An 11769-nucleotide genomic window follows, 5' to 3' on the forward strand; every position below is an offset into this window, starting at 1 on the left:
ACGTTGTCAGTAGATAACGTAGCTTCTGTCCCGAGACAATAAAGGTATCTGTTTTATCTTTTCTACAGTTGAATTATTTGCTTGGATTAGCTTTAAGAATTTGGTATCTCGACCCCTCTCTTCCCTTCCTGTTCGTGGTAAATACAAGAACTTCCCCTTGTGAGCATCACCCAAAGGGAATGTGGATCCAATTCTCCTCCTCTTAGCAATTTTCTCCTCATTAACAAGGGGAAGGCTGTCTGTGGTGTGTGATTTGTTAGGAATGCAATGTGACACTTCTAAGAATCAAGACATTCCAAGATTTTTGATCTGAAAACCATGCAAATCTGCAATCCCGTTTGGGATGTACGTGACAAGGAGTATGAGCCTGTCAACAACATGAAAGTTGCACATTTTAAACTGGCTCAAGGAGAAATACTAGCAACTAATATAGCATATGGGATGTTACAAGCTGCTAGAGTCCAACCAGAAATTATGGACTCCTACAAACATTACGACAATAGATGAAAGGTCATCTCGACTTCCCCTTTCAAGTGCTGCTTCGACCAGTTCCTTGGCTGCTTCTCAGCCATCTTTTACTCCTCTGATGCAATCAGAGGCCTCCTGGTTAGACATCACCTGCAGCGCAGAAACCAGAATATCAGGAATGAAATCCATTTGTCAACAGTAACAAAACTTGAGTAGTTTACATCAAAGGCAGCAAGAGGGGTGCTAGAAATTCTAAAAAAATTAGCTAGAACATCCTCAATTTCAGAAGAATATTCAAGTTACCACGTACTTATTTGGGCATGTTTGGACTCAATCAGATTCTGTAGCAGCTCATTTTTTGTTTATAACCACAAGGGGAGGGAGTTCTTTGACTCTAAACTGAGTGTGACATGATTCGGATTGGACATCTTTAGATCTCACGTGGTTAAGAAATCCTGTATGGCTTTTTTGTCATAATTAATTTTCAAGATGCTAATACTAGAAACTGTACATCCCCAAAGCATCATTTATAAAGAACAAGGTGACAAGAAAAGTAATGATAACAATATATACAAGAATTACCTAATTAAAAAATCAAACAAACAATATATACAAGAATTACAATTAGCTCATGTTTAGTACCTTCCAGAGGCCATCACTTGCCAAGATTATGAACTCAACATCTTCTTCAATCTTCTCAATAAACACATCAGGCTCAGCTGTAATGTGATTTTTCAGTCTCCCATCTCCAAATGCTCTAGTCATTGCAAGCTGGCCATCAACGCGTGAAACATTGCCTGTTTGGATAGTATGGTCCTTCTTAATCTAAATTCAGCTGCTCTAAATATTAAAAAAAAAAGAAGAAGAAAGAAACCTAAATTCAGCGAAAGAACAATCTATGGTAAAGCCTCAGATTCAAATGCAACATTCCATCTACTGTTGTTTTAATGCCAAAGTAATTTGATTAAGCAAGAACCTCAGCTCTTTGCAATAAATGATATCCAAGTACAATTAACAGCTGGGCAGTTTCTTCACTTTTTTATTGCATAGACAAAACGTAAAATTTGGTATATTGCAGTAAAAAATAAATGGAAGGAAGATCATTCTATGCTTCAAATATATTTATACACAGAAGTCTAACACAAGTTAATTTAACCCCTTTTTTTTTTTTTTTTTTTTTAAATTATCAGTCGAATGTGCTAAAGGGTCTTAAAAAAAGACACCAACCTTGCTTTTGTGATACAAATCCACCTTTGCTCTCAACCAGTCTTTTTTCCCTCTTAGGATCATGATCAACTGTAATTTGTTTAGCTTCACCGTTCCTGCATAGCACAGCACGAGAATCTCCCACATTTGCTACCACAAGCTTCCACCCATCGACCAGTATTGCAGTTACTGCCGTTGATCCTCCTCAAAATCCAACCACATTCTCTAAGATATCATCATCAGTTTCTTTACAAGCCTTCTTGACAGATGAAATTGGATTTTTTCCAGAAATCAGGCTACAAATCAACACACAGTAGGCTGATTAGATCGAGATTATAATTAAGAAATGAAGCATTGTCACAATTATGTCAAGGAAAATTTTCTGGAAAGAGTGCTCCAGGAGGATTATTTATTATAGAGGATTAATTTTGAACTCTACATTATGTGCCCAATCCTGTAACAAAACGTAGATAATATATATTGTGCAAGGCATAGAATCTAGTAGCAACACAGACATTGCAACTTCTGAAACTTACAGATATGTATAGAACTTTCTAATTGTTACTTTGAATCACTTGGAATTTTAAAAAACTCGCAAAAATGTGTTATAGAATCAGAGGTGAAAATACTTGAAATATAGGTATGAAGATATAGAAGAACGTTAGATATATGAAAACTAGTCATAATCTGTCCCTAATAAAGTCACAACCTCTGCAATATTTTTATAGTTCAAAGTTACACTTTCTTCATTAATTAACTTTATTACGCCTATTTCAGTATATGAATACCTCATTCAAGATATTGTCAAAAAGATGGTTATGCAAATATTCAGCAACCTCACGACCAGCGTGACCATCAAAAATTGCATAAAGGCCTAATTGATGACCATTGATTTTCCTTCCTTCTGCTACTAGACAATCCTCCATGTCATGTCCCATGTTTCCTTCTACCATGTGTGACCCGTCGAATTTTCCCTTGCTTGGTTTTTGTATCTAAACCATCTTCATCTTCCTCGTCCTGTTGGTCATCTTCTCCATTATCTTCATCGTGGTCTTCGTCCTCGCCCCTCGTGTCATCATCTTCCTTTGTGTAGTCATCTTTTTAATCATCATCTGCTGCATCAGAGAACCTTGACTTGTCCTAAATTAATCATTAGATTAGCTTGTGATCAAAGAAAACAGCGACCATCTAATACAAGCCAACTGTTCCTCGACAAGCTGTAGAACTGTGTTCAGAGTCTATGGCCTGCCCAGCGGAGGGATTCAGTAAGAAGTACATGATGGATTCTTTTGCTGCTGGTCCCTCTGGGGTGCCTCCATGTACTATGCCTCCTCCTTATGATCCTGCTACTCTTCGTTCAGTTTTGCAGAGAAAAGAAATTTCTTAAAAAAGAGGCAAAAGCAGGATTGGATTAATAAGCATGGCGAATGTAGTCTGGCAAGAAAATATAGTGCAGGAATATGAATTTTACTTCAAATTCGGATAATTTTTAGTCAATTTCTATGAGTTCAGGTTGAATTGTTTGTTTTACCATTTTAAGGGTCCACTTCATTTTTTTAAAAAAAAAAACCATTTACCCTTTTGTTTGTAAAGTTCTCTAGACATTGCAGTTCCAATTAAAATAGACCAAATGAGCAAACTAAGAGCAGTGGATATAGCAAGTCAACTATTAGATCTGAAAACTAGAACTTTAATTAATTCTTACCAAAAGGAAAAAACAAAAGGAATTTCAGTAATTTTCCAATAAAATAGACTAGCCAATCTTGAGCTCCACAAAATTGACAAAAATGTCAACCAGGAGAAATTTAGAAAGTGAATCCAACTGTGACTTCCAATATTGGTGATAAAATTTAAATTCTATAAAGCAGTTTTCTTGTGATAATCAGAAAGCAAAAGATAAAGTGAATCTAGTTAACGATTAATTCCACCAATCTAGAACCTATGGTGATTTAGAAGTGGGTTAATAGTATTTTTTAAAATTGACTTAGTTGCTCCAAAAACTGAAGATTCAATCATAGTATTCACCCATCATACAGGAGAAATGTATTTGAAAAAAGAAGGTAAAATATTGAAGAAAAAAGAACTTGATACATAAATTTAAGGAGATTACAACATATGTACCTTATTCTTGATAATGTCTGCTTCACCATTTGATCTTCTCCTTTGCAGGTAAAACTATGTCATTATATTCGACATTTTCAATCTTATCACTCATAAGTTTGTTTTCCCGAAATAATTTAATTTGAAGCAACCGTCTATGCCTCCACTGGACCATTTTGACATCCTTAAACTTAATATAGTTATATCAAATGTTGTTTAATTGGTAAAAAAAAAAAAAAAAAGATTTTAAGAACCTCTTGAGATATATGCATTGTAGTATTACGATCCTTTTAATCAACATTTGCATTCATATTCAAAGAGAATAAACTATTTGATACTTTTCAACTATTGAAAAAAAATAAAATAGAACTGAATAGAACTTCGGATTATACCTTTCCTCTGAAAAAATCAGTGCCATCCATTTTTCAGCTTCTTAGTTACTTCAATATTAAGAGGATGAGCTTCAAGGGATTGAGAAAATCCTACGTACCATTTGATTTTAACCTGTGGGACTTAAAATGTTGAACTGGATTGTTCAAGAATTTTCACTGTGCATGCATGAAGCCCGGCTAGCTTACAAGTGGCCATGCATTTGAAGTATAACGACTGATATTGGGCACATGTGGTCGGAAGTAAGGAGTCGGTATGCGCCTTCGCCGCCTGAATTCATTGGCGGAGCCGCCAGGGCACGAACAATTGCTTGGTCCTACGACGATACAGAGTTTGGGAATTAAATAGCTTCCAGTTATAGCGGACAACAATTAGTGGTTGAAATTAGGTTCAGATTTATAGTGTGGTTCGAATCGAGTCGTTAGTTCTAGAATTCATATTTTTGTGTTTTTCAATTCATCCTCAGTTATTAAGCTAATATGCAATTCTGAAGATATACTCTCTGATATTGGTTTGGTAATTGAAGACGTTGGCCAAGCTCTATTAGATCAAAATACATTAAATGTAGCTTGGATTTCTAGAGAGGCAAACAAGGTCGCGTATAACTTAGCACACATTGCTAAAACTACTAATCAATTTGAATCTCTACGGAATAATCCTCCGATCTTTATAAAACAATTGATGCTGTCCGAATTCTAGCAATTTCACTACTAAATTTCCTTTTTTTTTCTCAAAAAATAAAGCCGGATCTAAATAATTAATTGGTCCTTGTAATTTCAAGTGCGATTGTAGAGATAGGGTTCCTTTCCGACCTCATGTATAATGACGCGACTATTTTTGCCTTAATTTGTTTGTAAAATAGATGAGTTCAAGTTTGTCTTGATTATCAACTTCAAACAGGAATGTTGAATGTAATTTGAATTGTAAATCTAACGACATTTTTTTCGATCTATTGTTGCATGGAGACCCAGATTGTATTGTGGACGGGTTGAAATCGAACCAACAAGTGTTGCATTAATTTCATCATCTCATTTTAAATTTAGTTAATTTTGAAATAGATGATTTTTTTGTCTACACAGGAGTGTCCGGGTCAATTCTTACGGGGCTCGACTAATCCCCTGCGGCCCAGTCAGGCGTCCCAACCCAGCCCAAACACGATATGTGCTCGAAGGAATCCAGCAGAGCAGAGACTCGAATTTGGGACATCTCGGTCACCAGTGGGAGGTGTTACCGCTGGACCATTCGTAATGCGTCATTATGCTGCTGCAAAGACTTGATGCTTTGGTCTCCGATCAAGTCAAAAGTTAGAAAAGGCCAAAGCCCAAAAACGAAAACAATTGAGGGCGATTTAACATTCTAGTACCTTTTTGTTTTAACCTTTTAGTTCCTTTCTGTTTTTCTCCGCTTGGGAAATATCTTATATTTCCTTGTGATTTAGTGCTTTTGACATTGCACTCACGTTACACCACCATGTTTTAGAATATCATTTATCATCATAAGCCCAGTGAATATAAGTAAATGACCAATATCACTCAAATGTACAAGTAACTTTTTATTATAATTTTTAATTTTTTTTTTTATCTAAGAAGAGATTCCAAATCATATAAGGGAAAAGGGGAAAGGATTGATTTTGAAAGTCGAATCAGAGACATTAAAATTTCCTAACTAATGTCCTTACTAAGGAACTTAAGTCTTGGGGACATCAAAATTTCCTAACTAATATCCTTGCCAAGAAGCCTAAGTTTTGGGGATACTGTACAAGTAACTTAAATTGGTAATATGTTCACCTAAAAACTATTATTTTCTAATTTCAATTGAAATTTTAATAACCAGATATGATAGAGAGACTGCTTCAGTATTGAAAATCCTATCATTGTTTTTACTTTAATTTCTCCACTAATTATCTTCCGTCACTGGCTTGAGAAAGTACCCAAATCACATGAATAAACTTTATTTTTGCTTTCAAACCACCCTCTTAATTGTGTACCTGCATATGCAATATAAATTAATATAAGTGGCTTGTAGAAGTTCTGAATTATGGCTATGTTGAAAATCATTGTGTCAACCAACACAAACAACAAAAGCATGGAAAATGAATTTGGGCAGTAATAAATTTCTTCTTTTCTTGTCTCTTTGCTGTACTTACAGCCGTTTACTATACATGTTACATTATTCATTTCATTATAGTTGGAAAAACCCATTCATCAAAATTGCAAGTGAAGTTTTATTGTTGATCCTCTATAACAAAAATAGGAGAACTCCAGCTAAAATTAGTTTTGGAGTATTATGATTTGGATTCGCCAAAAAATACAGATTTGCGCAAATTAAATGATCAATATTGTGGTTGACCAAACTAAATCAAAGGTGGAAGGCATAAACAATTTACAATTATTAAATCAAAATAAAAAATGTAAGGATGACTAGATCATAAATCCTTATTATATTTGTAAGAGATAACTAGCTTCGTTATATCAAAATTCAAAAGCCATTTGCCTTCAAAAGAAAACCCCTTTGCCTTCAAAAGAAAACCCCTCCATCTGTCCATTGTCACTCTATTCTATGTTGGCATGTTTTTGTCGTGGGTGAAGCAATATCTCTTCACCAGTTCAACACGGTTTGCTATGAAATTTAAGCAATATCTCTTCGAGTGGTAGGACGGCAAAGAGGATTACTTTGTCAAGCCTTTAGGTCTATAAAAAGAGCCTCTAATGGAGCTTATTTGCAACTCAAAGCCAGCAATATTCCACAGAAATCATTAATTCACTATTTCCTTATCTCTCTGACATTTTATTCTTGATATAATCCCAACATGGCTTCATATTTTCCTGTTCTTTGCATATCGTTTGTACTCATTTCGGTTGCTTTAGCATCAGATCCCAGCCCTCTGCAGGACTTCTGTGTTTCAATCCCGAATAGCCCAGGTATGATAATCTTCAAACTTGTACATAATTTGCCCAAAAATAAAAAAGTTAATACCAACGACTTAATGCTTTCCTTTTTCTTTGTCTTAACCTTTTTCAATTTCATTGATTATGGCAGTTATAGTGAACGGCTTTGCTTGCAAGGATCCAAAACTTGTGCAAGCAAATGATTTTTTCTTTAGTGGCCTTCACCTAGCTGGCAACACATCAAATGCAGTTGGATCAAGAGCAACTCCTGTAAGTGTTGCCCAAATTCCAGGGCTCAACACTTTAGGAATATCTTTGGCACGATTGGATTATGCATCTTGGGGTCTTAACCCTCCACATACTCATCCTCGAGCTACTGAAATTTTAACTGTCCTAGAGGGTACTCTTCTAGTAGGTTTTGTCACCTCGAACCCTGAAAATCGTCTCTTAACCAAAGTTTTGCAAAAGGGAGATGTGTTCGTGTTCCCAGCAGGTCTCATACATTTCCAGCACAATGTCGGGTATAAGAATGCTGTTGCCGTTGCTGCCCTTAGCAGCCAGAATCCTGGAGTCATCACCATTGGAAATGCAGTTTTTGGTTCGAAACCAGCTATTGGTAGTGATATTCTTGCAAAGGCCTTCCAAGTTGACGGAAACATAATCAATCAGATACAATCCCGATTCTAGATTAATCTTATTGAAACATTAATTCAGAAATGCGTCATTCATTCCCTGCTTCTGTGATTGATTATTCCTTGAGTTTCCCCAGTGTCATTGTATGTTCCTATATATTCTTTAATTCAATTTGTTGTGCTACTCCATGGTGTATTTTTGAAGAATTATTGAATGAAATGTTTGCATCTATGAAGGAAATTTTCAGTTGATAATGTGTTTTGGTGTAGCCTGTGATAACTCATATCCTATCTTTATCTCACCATCCACTATGATATATCTCATCACATGGATTTATTTTCCTGGGAGAACGGCAATTTTAGTCTCGAGAGTTTCGTCATTACGCCAATGCAGTTCCAACCCAAAAAGAAAAAGAGAGAAAGAGGGAGAGATTGATGGAACTTAGTACCTGATTTATAAATTTTCACCAGAAAGGGAGAGTTGCATTTTATTTACTGTGAAAGTCACATGAACATAGTCACATGCATGGTCTGCGGTCGCGGGTTGCGATTGTATGGCAGTTGCGGTCATTCCACATCCTTCCCGACATATCAATTAAATATCGAGGTAATACGTACATTATAGAATATAAAAATTTTCAAATATTTTGAAAATTTATTAAAAATTGAAAAGATAAAAAAATGAATAATTTGAAAAAAAAAATATCCGAGTTGACTCAAATATTTTAGCCGATTCCATATATCATGAATGCGAATCGGCCAATATTTGTCGGAATCAAAACGAGTCGCCGTGGATATGAAATTATCCACAATTTGGAGATTGGTACGGTCCTCCCCATTCCGGTTCGAGTCCGAGATGGCGAGCCATGGTCACATGAACGTTCCTGTTACCCTTATATAATTCATCAAGTCAATCTTTACCAATTTTGCACCTCCATGCTAATATCAATTTCTAAGGAAGATTAGACTTTTTTTTTAAAATTAGAATGGGAAAATGATCATACACATTAGCGCATTTGGTGCGGTAGGACAGCGAATCGTTGTTGTTTTGCTATACTTGTCTGTATTCTGTTATCCCTAGCACAAAGATCATTGTTACATCAATACAGGGTTTAAGTCAAAAACAACAAGCCCATTCCTCGATAGTTCAACGGGCTATACACAATCAATTTGCCTTTTTTTTTTCTTGTCAGAAGTCTTAGATCAACATAATCAAATTGAAATGATGTTGGAATGATGGTCCCAAATAGATAAACACACGTAAATTCACAGGAATTTTTCTCTACTATTCAAACGAAGCTGCGACCATTACAAAATATACAGAGAAACGAAACTGGACTATAGAGGCTACTGACTCTTAAAAGGAAATTTTCTCTACCATTCAAACGAAGCTGCGACCATTACAAAATATACAGAGAAACGAAACTGGGCTATGGAGGCTACTGATTCTTAAAACAAAACTGACGCAAAGGCCACAATTCTAATCGCTTATGCAGCTGACTTCTATTACAACTATTACTACTACTACTAACACGGGATTTTATACCACGTGACCACCCTTACACCCTAACAATGTGTTGGGAAAGGGGTACTGGTATAAACACACAATATCAGAGTTAATCCAAGACAAATTACTCTTTTGCCAAGTACCAGTTAAAATCGGAATAAATCAAATTACCAGGCAACGATGTCAACAGTAATAATAAAATGCAGAAAAATAAAAGGTGCAGGACACCGGGATTTTTACGTGAAAAATCCAAATTGAAAAAAAATCACGGGATCTAGTCCAGTCAAAAAATCTCTATTATCACAATAATAGGAATATACAGGTCTATTTGAAACATCCAGATGACAATAATATCATTAATATCAACCAAGTTAAATCGCTACAAAATCACCTTCAAAAACTACAACTATCAAAGAAGTGGGTTTGGAAGAGTGTTACCAAACAAAGAGAAAATTCCACGACAAGAAAATCGGCCTTTTGTGACAATAAAAAGTCGTCACTGAAAGCCAAAAAGTAGTCATTATATGGATATAGTGACGACTTTTTCTATTGTCACATGGTTGTCACAAATTCTATATCACAAATGAATTCTATGTCACATGGTTGTCACAGATTCTATGTCACAAATGAATTCTATGTTACAGAATCTTGTTATTCAATGACGAAGAGAAAGTCGTCACTAATGGATGTCATTCTGTGACAACTTTTATTGTCACTGTTTCACCTACGTTTTTGTCATAAATGTAGCAAAAGTCGTCACAAATTTGAGGCCTACAGTGACGACCTGAGCTTGTCACTATCAGTCCTATTGTTCAATGACAACAATAGTCGTCACTTAGTGAACTTGCATGTCAGTGACAACCTTCGAAAGTTGTCACTGAGCTTTCTTTTGAAGAGATGAAATTGACCATTACAAATATAGCATTGCCATAGCATTTCCAACAAATTATAACAGAACATTCAATTTGACAAAAGGCAAAATTAACGCAGAATGAAACCATAAATTTATATATATGGCCATAAACATCTGTAAATTCATCAAAACAGAAGTCAACGAAAAATATTGGATCTCAAAGCCCACATAATCAGTTCAAGCACTAATGGCCAATACATGTCCTTCCCAAAAAACAGAGTGCTAGATTTCTAAACTAAGACAAAGATTGTAGTACCAATGTTAGACTTCAACCATCTCTATTATAATATCCAACAGCTTCCTGATGAAAAATATGTCAAGCTGGATTGCATTGAAAATAAAGTATTATATGCATTAGAATAGACTTTAGTAAGAAAATATGCTATTGCAACCTTACACTATTGAATTTGAATGAATAGTCATACAAAACAAGACTCCAACTACTATCAACTTGATAAGAAGTAAAAGAGTCTGTCAAAATAGAGTTTCAGCCAAAATAAAGAGAATATCATCAATTATTTCCAAACAACTTATTTGTTAGACATATTTGCATAGCCTGTATAGGAGTTTGTCATTTGCATAACTCTTTCATTTGGGCAATCAAATCCTCATATAGCCCTCTTGTTTCAAGTTGCTGCCCCTACAAGTTCTTAATCAGTTTGGAGTAAAACTGGTTGTCTAAATAGAGCTCTTTTTTTTTTTTTTTTTGCATCTTCCAACAATCTAAGGTATCAGTTTCACTTCGAACTTCTAAAAGTTTAAGAAAGCAATGCCACAAACAGGCCCAATTATCCCATGAAACTAAGCGGGCCCATTATTTACTTCATCTCTTTGCAACATGTTTTAATAGCAAAGCTAAGATGCTAAACGAACTAATCTAAGATCTTTATTCGTGATAGAACTATCATTAGTAGAAAAAGTAAAGACTTGATTGCAATTGCATTGATTCTATGTCAAAAGAACATGTAGTAAGTTTTAGTTGGTGGAAGTGTGAATACAAATTATGCAAAATGTATTAGTTTTAACACATAAATCTGAACTCTGTCTCCGAAACTGATTTAGAGCACATAATCAAAAGGCTTGCTTCCAAAACTGAACCAGCAAATAGTGACCTAGACAAGAAAAGGTTGAATTACACCCATGACGAAGCGAAGCAAAGAAAAAAGAGAAGGGATGATAAAGTAGTGTGATTATTGTTTGCTTTTTATGGTAGATGCCATTGCTGGTCTAGCAGGCACTTACTTCCTAAAACCATACAAACCAAGGCTAAGACATAAAGCTCCAAATTCGGGAGCTGATTGCAAGTGCGAGTATGGCATAACATCAGAGCAAGGTTCTAATCAAAACCTGAACTAGCCAGCTTGACTATTTCTCATGCTTTGAAGCAACTAGCAACTAGACATCAACCTCAACAAATATCAAGAGAAATCATAGACTCCCAGAGAAGCAGATGATATGAAGCCAAAAAGTTCCCTTAGAACAAGAAACTATGTGATTTATTACATCTTTGATCATTAAATATGACATTTCTAGCATCAAGGGGCAGGGCTTAGTGCCCCTTGATGCTAGAAATGTCCCTTTGGTGAAATGCCATCTTAAACCCACCCAGTTATCTATGCAAAGATCACGGAAAAACTGTTTGATGAAAGCAAACTACTTGAAAGC

General features: G+C 35.4%; 1 protein-coding gene and 1 pseudogene across 1 annotated transcript; one reads left to right on the plus strand and one right to left on the minus strand.

The window, feature by feature from the left end:
- Positions 1 to 285: 285 nt before the first annotated feature.
- On the minus strand, positions 286 to 2685 carry LOC113782253 (annotated as a pseudogene).
- A 4288-nt stretch (positions 2686 to 6973) lies between these two features.
- LOC113748455 (putative germin-like protein 2-1) lies at positions 6974 to 7739 on the plus strand. The gene is made up of 2 exons (XM_027292023.1): positions 6974 to 7085; positions 7204 to 7739. Exons 1-2 carry the CDS (start codon positions 6974 to 6976, stop codon positions 7737 to 7739), a joined length of 648 nt encoding a protein of 215 aa, XP_027147824.1.
- The last annotated feature ends 4030 nt before the right edge of the window (positions 7740 to 11769 follow it).

This window comes from Coffea eugenioides, chromosome 9, assembly GCF_003713205.1.
Source record: "Coffea eugenioides isolate CCC68of chromosome 9, Ceug_1.0, whole genome shotgun sequence".
Taxonomy (NCBI): domain Eukaryota; kingdom Viridiplantae; phylum Streptophyta; class Magnoliopsida; order Gentianales; family Rubiaceae; genus Coffea; species Coffea eugenioides.